Source organism: Chlamydotis macqueenii, chromosome 1 (assembly GCF_036417535.1).
Source record: "Chlamydotis macqueenii isolate bChlMac1 chromosome 1, bChlMac1.mat, whole genome shotgun sequence".
Taxonomy (NCBI): Eukaryota; Metazoa; Chordata; class Aves; order Otidiformes; family Otididae; genus Chlamydotis; species Chlamydotis macqueenii.
In genome coordinates this window covers 75,480,104-75,494,896 of record NC_141556.1, presented here as the reverse complement: position 1 = coordinate 75,494,896, position 14,793 = coordinate 75,480,104, and the positions used below count along the sequence as shown (strand labels likewise).

General features: G+C 42.8%; 1 protein-coding gene across 1 annotated transcript in view; it reads left to right on the top strand.

Annotated features, from left to right (window-relative positions):
- ITPR2 (inositol 1,4,5-trisphosphate receptor type 2) overlaps window positions 1–14,793 on the top strand; it is a 267,039-nt gene that overhangs the window by 203,374 nt on the left and 48,872 nt on the right. The window contains exon 46 of the mRNA XM_086756987.1: window positions 13,836–13,943. Within this exon, the coding sequence (XP_086613113.1) occupies window positions 13,836–13,943 (108 nt within the window). The remainder of the gene's footprint in view (window positions 1–13,835; window positions 13,944–14,793) is intronic.

Below are 14,793 nucleotides of genomic sequence, written 5' to 3'. Positions count from 1 at the left end.
TTTCAAATTTCGCAGGTGATGTGAACAAGCAGCAATTGGTAGGTATTATTTGAGATTGTTTTCCCAAGCACCTCAGGGCACATGGAGGAAAATGCTATACATACTTAAATAAGCAGGACTACCTTTTGAGACCAGAAAATGATCAAACCTATCCTTTAGGCTAAACCTGTCCTTCAGGATGAATAGCTGTGAGTTTGTGCAGTAAGGATGCTCCCTTTCTGCAGGACAGGTAGAATTTTTAGAGCTAAAGAATGTCAGTTTTTGCAAGGCTTTGCTGAGGTTTGCAGGTTTTGGGGTTTTCTTTTTTTTTGTTTCTCTCTCCTTAATAGAGAAGCTCTTGCTGATAGCAGTGCCAAAACAAAAGGCTAATGGGGACCAGTCCCAGGAACCGTGACTGTCAGGGGACTCATATCCTTGGTTGCCAGACCTGAAACTTCTCACAGAACTTTTATGCTCCACATGTTGTTTTGTAGTTATCATCCTGATGAGACAGGCTATGGCATCAAAATGACACTGGCTAATTAAATGTCAGCAGAATCAGAAGCTGTTGCAAGGCTTTTACACTTAGATTGCCAAGATTGAAACAGAAGCCAGTGACGCACATCACCCTCCTTGCGGCTCATTAGGATGGTATATCACTCTACCTTCAGCCAGCTACAGTATAGAGAGACAGTATGGAGGCTGCTACAGGGGCTTGACACTAATGAGCACCTGAAAGATTAAACAAATGTCTGTGGCTGCTGTTAGGTCTCAGGTTAAAACCTTGGCAACTTGTCCTTCGATGTTTTCTGTATCTCCCCTTCTCCTTGGAAGCATTCACCTCAGAATCCTGTCGTGACTTTGATAGGGATCTACATGGAGACCTCTGTTTTCCCTCTGGTGTCCTGTTGACTTAGGCTGCTAAGAGCTGCTGGGATTCGGGCTAGAGCTTTTTACTTTAGGCTGGCCACAAATTTTTTAGCTTATTTTCATTTTTCTGGTTCTACTTCTCTAGAGCAGGATCAAGTGTTTATTATACAGATGTGTCTGGTTTATTGTATGTAATATTAATGAGGGATATATCCTGTTTGGCTGTGGTGACTGTGCATTTCACTAGTGCACAGGTGGCCTTAATATTTCTGCTTTGTGGGTTTCTTCTTCTATCTTTAACTTCTGTAATCCTGTGTCCTTGTGTTTTGTGGTTTACAAGATTTTTTTTGTCATTGGGAAATAATGTTGTATTGGTGTCGGGGCCCAAACGTTACACCAGAAGAAATATCCTTTCTTTGTCAAATGTCTGCATTGTGAAATCTTCACATTAGTCTGTGGTTTTACTCTGAAAATTGGCTGTGGGACAATGACATACTGTTAAGACATTCACTGCTCTCGGGCTCTATTTGCAGTCCTGTATTAGTAATAAACATCCTACATTTTTATTGCTATCTGAAGCAGCACAGACTGGGAAGAATCTCCTTCAGTTCTCCTTTGGTTCTGTATCAGCAGCAGGACAGTTACTTAGCTTCTCACTTTTAAAATGGGTCTTCATTTCGCCGAATCCTCAGCTGGTCTACATGGGAATGCCTCCTCTGAAAGCAGGCAAGCAATACTTATTTATACTCGTAGAGAACTCAACCTGTTGCTCTCAAACCGTACTGTTACCCTAGAGCTCCCCAGTTGCATTTGGCATGCAGAGTCTTCATTAAGAGTGATGATATATGGATGAAAATCAGCACGGCTTGACTTAAAGCTTTTCAATTGAATTTTCATGGAGGAGTGTTAAGTAGAAATAAAAACCATTTTACTTGTAAACTGAGTAAACTCAATCCAGAAGGCACTGAGAGACAATAAGTGTGGATGGCACACAGCGCTATCTTTACGAAGTCACTCTTCAAAGTATACTTTTTCTTTATATTAGGAAAAAGATTTTTACAATAAGGGTGGTAGAACACTGGAACAGGTTGCCCAGAGAGGTGGTGGATGCCCCATCCCTGGAAACATTCAAGGCCAGGTTGGACGGGGCTCTGAGCAACCTGATCTGGTTGGAGATGTCCCTGCTTCTTGCAGGGGGGTTGGACTAAATGACCTTTGAAGGTCCTTTCCAACTCTAACTACTCTATGATTCTATGATACACTGTACTTTCAGTTGCCCTCAACTGCAGTGCATGCGTATTGTCTACTCAGAGATGTAGGTAATGTAGCTACTTAACTTCATTCCAATTGTAACAAACTCCCCTTATTAAGAAAGCTGAATTACACGAAGTCTTGAGTTGTAGTAGTCTACTGTAGGCGAAGACTTACTCTGGAAGCAGAGCTGGAGCTTTTCCATTAGAGGTGACCTTCAAATGTACCAAAGAGCTCTTTTTCTTCTGACTAAAGCACAACTAAAACATTTTACTCTAAGCTAGGAGGAACTTGCTTTGTTTGTTTTGAGGGGAAGTGAGCGTAACCTTGGAAATATCATGAAAGTGAAGTCTGGTCTTAGTTAATATTATCAGAGCAGTTCTAATAGGCCTCAGATATGTGCATTGTGAAATCCTACACCTTAATTAAAAACAGAGGGGGACATCTTCTCTAACAAAGACATACTTTTTTATCCATCTCAATTGTTCAGTAGTCATTGAAGTAATTACAGGTTAACAAAAATAAAGAGCATTAATCAGAATGTCAAAATAGGTCTGGTCCTCGGAGTTGCTCAGTTTTAACTCTCGTCTCCTCTGATTTCAAAATTTAATTAGATATCTCAGTCATCTTAGAGTTTTCCAGGATAGACAAGATCTGAATTTGTAATCTACAAATAGGCAGAGCTATCTCAGTTGCCATCTTCTTTATTTCACTTATCTAACACGGTGCAGAAAACTGAAAATTAGGTCCACCTTGCACTTTTTCTTAGGCAACTTTAAGAGTTTCTGATTAAAAGTGTCCAGCTGTGAAATTTAGTTTTAACAGATGTTTATGCTTTTCTACACCAAAAGTGAGGTGATCAGTTACTTATGACCACCAGTAGTTTTACACCAGTAAAACACCTTCAGACCTGCACACGGATAAGTGTCTAATCAACCTAGGGTTAAAGGAATTCTCTACCATTGTGTACAGGCAAGGATTTTCAAAATTTGTCTTCTGAAGGATGATCTGTGGTAGCCTTAAATTAACTTGGTCTTTTCAGCCTTTTCTTTCTATGAGTCTGGGTGCAGAGCACTATTTAGCTAGTAGTTGGTGATGTGGAGCAGGATTATTAGTGAATGTCTGCTGAGGAGAGAGATGGAATTTTTACTGTTTTGCTCGCCCACTGGGAACTGTTACTTCAGTTACTTCATAGGTGCCGGCTGAAAGTGCTCTCCTGAGGACAGTAGCCATAATACAGAGTTGGAAAGAGCAACTCACCATTTTACTTTCTCTTCTCTCTGCTCCTATGTCCCTAAATTATTTTTTTTAAAAGATATTTTGCTCTGCTAATTGGAGAATGAGGCAAACATTCAACAGCATGATTGAAAAAGCTGAAAAATCTCACCACTGTACTTATTTGAAGGGAGACATGTCTCAGTTTCTGTCCATCTCCACACTTTGTGACTGCTCTGTTTTGTACCTCAAAAAGTTTATACATCAGACCCGTGCCGAGATTAGGAAATGCATGTCTTTTGTGAATTTGACAGATTGCAGCTTCAGCTGTTTACTTGCTACTTTAGTCTTTTATGTTTTTGACCCTGAATGACCAAGTTACGGTTTTCTGTGTGTTGTGGAAATACCTGTTGAAGAGGTGGGATGCTAACAGGATTGGCTATGAACAGACTTTTGCTGTAACTACTAAGAGGACCACATATTGGCCATACTGAAGTGCTTGAATCATGGAGGCTGAGCCATGATACCAAGTTGCAACTGAGGACTTAAGCCTCCTTAATTAGCTCCACTGAAGACTGGTAGTTGACTTATCCCAGCCTCTACCAGTGCACTGTATGTACAATGGCCGCCTTCCAAGCCGTACCTGCATGCAGCAGAGCTGGTGATTATGTCAGAGATTGGGTTGGTGAACTGCATCCAGCTTCAGGGGTCACAGTGTGCAAAAGACACCATGGCTCTATACTGCAAATGTATGAGATGAGACTTAAGGGTGAGGAAACATAAGGAGGGAGCCAGCAATGCCAGCCTCACACTTCAGATCAGAGACTGAGCTGGTTTCTGTGTAGTTTGGGTAGACCCTGGAGAAAAGAATGAGGCCTTTCTGGAAGTATGAGCCCATGAGTTACTTTCTATTCTACTCTTGATGCCAGAGGAAGGCAGGTTGACTGCCAGTCAGTGTCTTCTAGTCTTGTGGCTTACAGAAGGAAATAGGTCCATACTTAAAGACTTAAAACTGTAGTTCCCCTTGACACATTGCCCCCAAAATAAGAGTCATAAACCATTCCTCCTTTTATTTGTGCTAGCCTTCGTTTTCTTTAGAAGCCACATATTAGACAGGAGTAGATAGCTATTTTGCAGAGAATCACAGAGAAACCTAGAAAGTGCTTCATAGCAAAAAGATTTTGAGAGTTCCTGAAAAGGGTGTGCCATTCACAGCTCTCTTATCTCAGATTTATGTATACGTTTTGCATGTATGTGAACTGTTGGTGGCTTTCAGAGGTGAACAGTTCTCTTGCTGTGTGGATTTGGGATCCATATGCTTGCTGGTCTGTTTCTGGTTTTGGTCTTTCTCAGACTGGGTCTGTACAGTGTTGGTGAGCATGCCAAATAAGGTCTTATTTTGGGTGCAATGTTTTTATCTGGCTTTCATAGAAGTTGCATGTGGCTGGGATCTTCTTCCTTGTTACGCTGTGAAGAAGACTAGTTGCAGTAACTCTGCTCTCTTTTTCTTCCTTTTCCATTGAACTTTCTTGTTATCTTCCCATAATCATGTGTGACATGTCCATCATCTCCTTATGTCCTTCTATCCTGTACTCTCCAAAATTTTGCTTACAGTAATCATAGGAGGCAGCCTACAAGTGCAGTGGTGTCATCCTGTTGGAACACTCTGGATTGCAAACTGCTGTCCACATCCTATGTTCCTGTCATAGTTCAGTACGATCAGTATACACCAAAACCCAAATGTGGCCAATATATGCATTGAGCCTGTTTGGCTCGTGCAGGCAGAGCTGCCCATAACAGTTTACATGCAGCCTGCAGAGATGTTTCACACTCACTCTCCTCAAATTAATTTTGTTTTGTTGCAACACATTTTATCTGACCTGGATTTTACTCAGTTCCCACACATATACTTTATTTTTTTGCAAGTAAATTTTGCCTGTGAAAGAAATTACAAAGAAGACAAATTGAAGTAAAGCTTATTGAAATATTAGTGAGTCATTTTGTCTTCTGCTGGCTTTCATCAGGAATAAAAGAACAGCAAAACCACAGCAAAAATAGCAATAAAATTACTATGGGGGCTGCAAACACAACAGTGATAGAGATCACTTAACTGTAGTGGTTTCTTTTATGGGATAATGTCGAGGTGTTGTATTTCTCCCTTCCCTGTGAGGTAGATCACTATTAGCCACAATTTGTAGCGCACATCACGTGGAGGCTGGGGAGGAGTGGTGGTGCCTCAGAGGTTACATGAGGCCATGGAAGACCCAGCAATGGAATCCAAAGTGTCTGGACCACCCAGGGCCCTGTTCGTGTACCGCAACCCATCAGGGGGAGATTAACTCTAAATCCTTTTGGTTGCTCTGTACAGTATAATCATCTAAATGAAATCAATGAATACTTGATTTGAGAGTCTCCCATTGCTCCATCCCTGCTGTTCCTAATGTTTGTTAACAGATTGCTTTGTGGTAGAGTGCAAAGGTGCCGCTCTATAAAACTGTACTGACTTCTGGAAAGGAAGTTGCCCTGTGTGTTGCAGAAAGCGCCATTCACTTTTGATTGGAATGTGGGGAGTTGAGAAGTTGCTATTACTGTTAGTACAGCCAGTTGGAATAAAAATTTCTCCTCAGTTATGGTTAAGATGACATTTCCTTTTCCCTTGCTTTCTCTCTCTCCTTGTTTACCGATGGAATAGGATTGTCCTTATTTGCCTTGGGCAGGGAGCTGGCATGCAGTAAGGTCCTGGCACGCTGAGGAAGAGGATCTCATTTTCTGTCTCCTGTCCTCTTCTGTCTCTCACCCATCCTGCTTGCTACTCCCTTGACTTTCTCTTTGCTGTTGTTTCTGGGGTTTTTCTTGTCAGTCCCCAGGCAGCTTTTTCATCCTTTCTTGCTCTCTAAGCAGAAAAGGAAGCATTCAGTGAGGTGACTGGGGTTTCCCCTTGTGAGGAGATTTGGTGGTGCCACATCTCACACTGCCTGGCTCAGGGAGCCAAGGGACTGAAGAGGAAAAAAGAGGAAGAGATTGCTGCTGTAAATGAACCCCAGCTGCACGGGTCTGTTTGCACAGCAAGGTGAAACTAATCTGAACAGATGCAATTATTCTGCTGTTGCTGCAAGTTGTATTTTGTCTCATTTCTTCTTGGTGAAAAACCACTGGCCTTTGGGCCGGCAACCCACACTGCAGTACATCTGGTTACTGACAGGGTAGAGATTAAGATAATTGACAGCAAATCTGTCAGATGTCATGCGTTGGACATCAGGTCTGTACAAACAGCTCTTGCCTCACTTTCATAGAATCATAGAATGGTTAGGGTTGGAAGGGACCTTCAAAGGTCCTCTAGTCCAACCCCCCTGCAAGGAGCAGGGACATCCCTGACTAGATCAGGTTGCTCAGAGCCTCATCCAGCCTGGCCTTGAACGTTTCCAGGGATGGGGCCTCCACCACCTTTCTGGGCAACCTGTTCCAGTGTTCTATAACTCGCATCATAAAAAATTTTTTCCTAATTTCTAATCTAAATCTACCCCCCTCTATTTTAAAACCATTACCCCTCGTCCTATTGCAACAGGCCCTACTAAACAGCCTTTCCCCATCTTTCTTGTAGGCCCCCTTGAGGTACTGGAAGACCGCTATCAGGTCTCCCCAGAGCCTCCTCTTCTCCAGGCTGAACAGCCCCAACTCTCTCAGCCTGTCCTCATAAGAGAGGTGCTCCAGCCCTTTTATCATCTTCGTGGCCCTCCTCTGGACCTTCTCCAACTGGTCCATGTCCTTTTTGTGTTGGGGGCTCCAGAACTGGACATAGTACTCCAGGTGGGGTCTCACCAGGGCAGAGTAGAGGGGGAGAATCACCTCCCTCGACCTGCTGGCCACGCTCCTCTTGATGCAGCCCAGGAGGCGGTTGGCCTTCTGGGCCGCAAGGGCGCATTGCCTGCTCATGTTAAGCTTCTCATCCACCAGCACTCCCAAGTCCTTCTCCTCAAGGCTGCTCTCAATCCATTCCCCACCCAGCCTGTATTTGTGCCTGGGATTGCCATGACCCAGGTGCAGGACCTTGCACTTGGCCTGGTTGAACTTCATGAGGTTGGCACGGGCCCACCTCTCCAGCCTGTCAAGGTCCCTCTGGATGGCATCCCTCCCTTCCAGCGTGTCGACGGCACCACACAACTTGGTGTCATTGGTGAACTTGCTGAGGGTGCACTCTATCCCACTGTCCATATCGCCGACAAAGATGTTGAACAGGGCCGGGCCCAACATGGACCCCTGAGGGACGCCACTCGTGACCGGTCTCCACATGGACATTGAGCCGTTGACCACCACTCTCTGAGTGCAGCCATCCAGCCAACTCCTTATCCACCGAGTGGTCCGTCCATCAAACCCATGTCTCTCTAGTTTAGAGAGAAGGATGTCATGCGGGACAGTGTCAAAAGCTTTGCACAAGTCCAGGTAGATGATGTCAGTTGCTCGTCCCTTGTCCACCGATGCCGTCACCCCGTCATAGAAGGCCACCAAATTGGTCAGGCACGATCTGCCCTTGGTGAAGCCATGTTGGCTGTCACCAACCACCTCCTTGCTCTCCATGTGCCTTAGCATGGTTTCCAGGAGAATCTGCTCCATGACCTTGCCAGGCACAGAGGTGAGGCTGACCGGCCTGTAGTTACCTGGGTCTTCCTTATTCCCCTTTTTAAAAATTGGGGTTATATTCCCTCTCTTCCAGTCATCGGGGACCTCACCAGACCGCCACGACTTCTCAAATACGATAGCCAGTGGCTTGGCAACTTCATCCGCCAATTCCCTCAGGACCCACGGATGGATCTCATCAGGACCCATGGACTTGTGCACCTTTAGGTTCCTCAGATAATCCCGAACCTGCTCTTTGAGTACAATGGGCAGTTCTTCATCCTCGCAGTCCCTGCTTGCACCTTCTACAGCTTGGGCGGTGGGACAGGAACTCTTGTCGGTGAAGACTGAGGCAAAAAAGTCATTGAGAACCTCAGCCTTCTCCATGTCCTGGGTAACCAGGACACCAGTTCCCTTTCGGAGGGGGCCTACATTTTCCCTGGACTTTCTTTTGTCCCCTACGTACCTATAAAAGCTCTTCTTGTTGCATTTTATATCCCCGGCCAGATTCAGTTCTGCCAGGGCTTTGGCCTTCCTTACCTTATCCCTGGCCACTCACGCAGCCTCTTTGTAGTCCTCCCAGGCTACCTGTCCCCACTTTCCCCAAGGTCTGTAGTTCATGGACTTCCAGGACTGTGTAGTGGCCTCTCTCTGCCCCGGTGCAGGGAGAGTTGGCTGGTGAGCTGCAGCTGGGGCCTGGAGTAAGGGCAGAGAGGGCACTGTGCAGTGCTGTAGCTTGCAAGCACACCACTCAACCAGTTCCCTCCCCAAAACGAGCCCCAGTCCCCAGCACGCTCCCGACTGCTGCCTAACCCAGTGCCCTTCCCCTGTCAGGCCTGCCTGTGTGCCAGGTATCTCCCCCGTCAGATAACAGCCTTACTGCTGCCTTGCAGCTGTGAGAAGAAACTTGAGAGAATTGGTGACAAGGATAATGATTTTAAAAATAATTTTGTTTGTGTTTTTTTTTTTTTCACATGTTTGTAATACTTTGTAATAGTAATACTGCAAATATAATGTGTCTCAAGGCACAGAAACTGTTTGTGTCTTTATTTGTGCTTCTCAGGCAGTTATCCAGAGCTTATAGTAATTCTTCTTCGACATTTTCTAGAAAATCAGTTTAACACTTCTGATACTTTTCCCGTGAACCTACTTTTCCGTGAAAACCCTCGTTGCTTACAGGACACTTAAGCCTCACCAATTTAGATCCCTTTATACCATTCTAGTGATAAAAAGTCACCTTTACGCCCCAGGTTTGGTGGTCTAAAAATGCTAGAGGGTGGAACAGGTCTCACAGAATGTGGAGGTCTTCAGTCTGCTATTTCTACCTCATATTTATCAGACTCCTGTCCTTTTGGGGGCTGAAGCAGAGCCTGGTGAAGTTGGCAGGAGTTTTGACAACCGTCTCAGCTGTGTACTGGGTTGGACCTCATGCCTGCAGTGAGATCTGGGCAACAGAGGAGACCCTTGCAGTATCCCAAGTCAATGAGTTATTGACAGGCTGATGACATGAACATTTACAGCTTTAAATCACTTTTGCATTGAGAACATTTAAAAAACTGCATTTTTGTTCAAGGAAATCTTGACTTTAAAACAAAAAGCCTGCAGGAAACCCCTATGTTGTTAATTGCAAAATATGGGTCTGTTGTGGTTTTCCACACTACTGATCATATTTAGAATTCCAAATGACCAGCAGATCTGTGATTTTATAATCATGTGTGAGGAGTTTAGAATGAGTATTGCTTGTAATTCTGTCATTTATCTCTACTTCTTTATTAATGTCTTCAGCGTTCTTGGTCTGCCCTCAATCTTTCATATTTTGTACTGATCCTTTATTACAATATTTTCCAAATTTTTGAAGTTAAGGTCTTTCAAGAAGAACAACAATCCTTCCTTGGGAACTGACTGAAAGCCAAGTGATCTTTATTCATATAGCTATTGCCTTACACATTCCCTTTTTGGAAATCATTATTCTATTGTATGTTATTGCTCCCTCATCCCTACATGCCTTGATGAGTAGTAAAATACAATGTTGACATTTAAAATAGCATCACTGCATGGTTGATGGGTGAGTAAATGCCTGACTGAGAGAGTTTTCTCCTCAGAGGTGATATTTTTTTCAGGCTCTCTGCAAATTCAGACTCTAGTGATGTTTTTGGTTTTTTTTTTTTTTTTTTTTTAATTAGTTACAGTTGACGCACACTTTTGAGCTTTGCTTTGCAAATACAGATGGGGGCTGTTCTTTTTATTATAGTCACTATTGTCAGTGCACATCCTGTGTCTTGTCCTTCAGCTGCCTCCAAAAGTTTGTGCAACACTTTGGACATAACACTTAACTACATCACAGGAGTTAAATATGAAAAAAAAAGTCAGTCAGAGCTTGCATGGCCTTTTCAGGCCAGTCACAGCCTGTCACCTAGGGTGTATTATCAGCTTGGATAAGCTTCCCATATTTTAGATTCACAGTTTGTCACGACATTGTTATTTTCATTGCTATGTCTTTGATCTCAGAAAAAGCTCTGCGCTGGTCGAGGAGTCTGTTGACACAGTCCCCTTTGCCCGTGTGGGCCTTTGAGCTCATCACAGGGTGAAGGAAGGATCGTGAAAGAGCTTCAGAAAACATTGTGGTTGCCAAATAACGTAGCATTTATAAAGTTGTTCTGTCTTACTGTGGGCCTCTGCTTCGTATCTGAGCTTTCAAAGATTGCTGTCCACACCATTCTTTCATTTATGCAGCTGTGACAGTACAAAAATATTAGCAGTACTTGGCTCTATGTCAGTGTGGAGGAATCCATCCCACGTAGGAACTGCAGAAAATAGATAGACCCATTGCCCTGAGGTTACTGTCTGAAGAGCTAGGCTACAGAAGGTAAGTGGATACAGAGAGATGGGGAAGCAGAAAGAAATGGAGTTAGGAGCGCTTACTGCCTAGAACTACTGCTGACAGCTTTAGGTAGGTTTCCCTTCTGAAATCTGCTGTAGTTCCTCCAGCTTGGTCAGCAATCTCTGGTTGTTTCCAGTGCGTCTCTACTGGCAGCCAAGGTGCCAGAAGATCCTGGCCTGTTCTTTGGATCGTTTTGTCTAGTGTTAGTGTCGGGAAGCCCCAGCTGTGTGGTGCTAGGCTCTGTACACACATCAGCACTGCCTGAAAGCCCGATATTGTGAAGATCACCGAATGCACGTGGTTTTGAAGTACGTAGCTGCTGCTCACATCAAACCTGATAGTACAATAGAAACATCAGTGCTGTCTCAAACCACCAGCAATCTGCTAAGTTGACACACTGTGGTAGCACGAGAGGGCTGAGATGGTTTTCCCTTCTAGTCCATGTGATAAGGGAGTTTCTGTTTCTGATATCTATTGAGGGATAATTTTGCAGTAAAAGTTACGGACAGTATATCAGGAGGCAATACCTTGAGATTTCATATAGTTTACAAATGGTATTTCAAATTCTGTACACAAATCCAAGTATGTTTATATGAGAAGTTTTTTGTGGTACTAATGGATATTTCTGAATCTATACGTGACCCTTTCTCCAAACTGGTGTAATTTTAATACAAGAAGAACTATCCATACCTCCTTGACTTGCCATTTATTAGAAAACTCAGAACTTTAATGTTTCACATTGGAGGAAAAGGGTCAAGATACAGGCAAAGTTCCTCTGTATTACAGAAGATAAAAAAAAAGGGGAATATATTTGCTTCTGGTTATGCTAATTCATTGCTCCAAGCAGGGTGTGATTGCACTCTGTCTAGTCAGTTCTTTTCTTTGTATCTTAAGGAAGAGATATAGCCAAAGTAAAGGGCATTTGGAGATGGACAAGGAAAATAATTGAGTCATGGAGAGTCTTCTGTTTGAGAAGGGATGGGAAAGATAGGGATTGTTTTAATTTAAAGAAGAGACAAATAAGAGAGGATGTGACAGTAGTGTACAGAATGATGAATGATACAGAGAAGGTGAATTGGGCGCTCTTGCTTGCCCTTTCGTAAGTACAGAAGCGGAGGGACATTCAGTAAAGCTGAAAGGTGAAAACAGTAACACTATTTAAGGGGAATTTTTAAGCAGTTACTACCTTGTTTGCATAAGCTCCTCTTGTTTTTCCATTATGCCAGAGCATATATTGAGGGGGATGCAAAAGACCTGTAGGGAGTGAATTCAGGTTGTCCCGTTGAGACGATGTTGTGGGCGTACTGCAAAGACTACTGACTGGATCAGGTTGTATGGCTTGTGTGAAGGAGCATAAGTCAGATGGTCTTAATCCTCCTTTTTAGCCTTAACAATAAGTGGAAATTGCATAAGATTTTAATACATGTAATGAGACTATCCATACATTTGCGAGATAGAGTACAAAAGTAACTATTCAAGGCAGAAATCTATTATTGATGGAAAGAGTATTGCTCTGCAACTGTCCCCAGTGTGATTTTTTGCATGTCTTCCTGAATACCTGTTCGTGATCCTTTTATGAAAGGCTGATATTCCGCCACATAAGCTCAGGGCTCTACTGTCAGGGCCAAGCAGACTTCTGTCCTTGAGGAAGCTGTAGGAAATACATTTATTCTTCTTGAGCAGTCTTTTCTGTTATTCTCTTGCTTTTGGACATTCCATTTATTATTCATCTTTAATTAGTAAGTTTTTATCAAGGTTCAGAAGAAAAATTATCTTGATCAGTAGATTCTAGAGAACTTCAAGAAATAGAACAAATTGTATAGGTATCTCTCCGCCTTTATCAGTCCCCAAAAAGGTGATTGTGAGACACGCAAATGATTTATAAATGAGTGTGATCACTTTCTGGTGAGATTATTACAATATCTGTTTAGATCCATTTTTACTTTCAGGCTTGATCCCTGACATTCTTTTTGTGGATTTTAATTATTTTATAATTCCTCAACGTACTGTGTTATTTCATGTAGTAAATCCAAACCCACCTGTGGTGATTGTCACTTCAAAGCCTAGTTCCTGCGGTCATTTTGAGTCCTGTGCCAGCTTCATTTCTAATGTCTGTGTCTCGTCTGTTGTGGTCATGTCTGCTTACTCATTAAGACCTGGATCACGTCTGCAAGATAGCCTTTCCTTTCCTGCCTCAGTTTCCCCTACCTTACAGTGGGTGAAACACCTCAGAATTTCTCGATGAAAGCCACTCGCTATGATACAGGGAAAATTGCATTTGTCGTAGCGTTTCCTCACGCCTTGTAATTAGGTCTTTGTTTCTCACCGACCTTAGAGACATCACGAGCATGTTTGCTCACATTCTCAATATTACACTTTGTGGAGCTATTGAGCATTTAAAATATTTACTGTTTGACAAGAACAGATGTAGGCCGTGAATCATGTAAAGTATCTAATATGTAAAAGTTTGTAGGAGGAGATACGTATTTGTGTGTTTGTGTGTGTGTACCTATGTGCTATGTACATAAACTGGACAGTTAAGAATTTATTTGCCCGCCACAGCAGTCCAGCTGCCTCTGAAATAGTTATGGACATTGTCTTGGCAGCTCTGAAATACCAAGCTGCAACATGGTGAAGAACAGTTGAGCCATTTGAAATCACAGAGAAAATTTAATTCTAAATGTAATTACCTAGTCAGAGGTATGCAAATTTTATGTCTAAACTTAAGTGAAAAGAAGCATTTAGTCTAATTTTTTGGCACTTGTTAAAAGCCCTCCAAAAACCATCTAGGCTGCAGGCTAAGCTGCCTTTCGTAAATCTCAGCCGAAGACTTACTGCTGACTTTTTAAGACTAAATTATTTCTATTGTTCTCAAGTAATTACATTTTTGTTGTTATCTGTGGAAAAGAGCCCCACTGGGTTGAGCATGTTAGTATATGGGGGTGCAGGGAAGGAGGGTTTGTGTTAGTCAAGCTGAAAACATAGCAGCAGGACATAAATCAGATTTTTCTTTTTCTTTTTCTAGTTGGCTCGTCACAATAAAACATTGCAACAGATGCTGAAGCCAGGGTCAGATCCAGATGAAGGAGATGAAGCCTTGAGGTATTACGCCAATCATACGGCACAGATAGAGGTAAAGAATTGCTCACTAGAAGATTGAATATGAGACGAGTTTGCATCTTGTGCGTGGTATATCACCTCTTTTTAAGCTTCTGAGCAGCAAAGCTTATTCAAATGGTGTAGATTATTTATGAGGAGGAGAAGGTTGAATGATATGCTTTTGGCTATGGAAGAAAAAGGAATGCACCTATATTAAAAGTGGCTCCAAATAATCATTTTACAGTAGCTTTCCTGTGTGTTACCAAACATGTTTTGTTAGGGAAATAATGATTGTGGATAGTAGCTGTGTCATGAAGTCAAGAATAATCTTGTATGGTACATCACTCAAATAAATAATCATGAGTTTCAAAGCCAGTGATGCTAACTGATCAAATTAAAAGTTTGGCTAGAGTACAAAGAGGTTTTGAAGTGGTGTAGACATTCAGTATGGCTTTTGTTTAAAAGACTAAGGCTTGGCCTGGTTCATCAGTTCTGTTCTCTATTTTAAACTTTACCCCTGCCATGGATTGGATTTAGATCAAGATCCACAGAGGTATTTAGGTTCTTAACTGTTAGATCCTGTGCTCTTACAGATTTCATGGGATTATAGGCATCAATATAGGAGTTAGGCTCTGTGTCTCTAGTCCTTAGTGACTTTGTAAGGAAGAGAACTTCTGTGGTGCAAAGGCAGCTGCTGCAAGAGACTGCAGGAAGAAGAGGATCTATCTCTCCCTTGGAAATGCTGTATCAAGTCCAAAATTGGCTGAGTATGAAAACTTCGCGGTATGGTTGCACACAGGCCCAGCCTGAACCTGAGCCAATAGTTTCACCTTCAGCGGCCTCCCAGGCTCCAGTAACATTGGCCCTGAGCTTGCATGCATAGG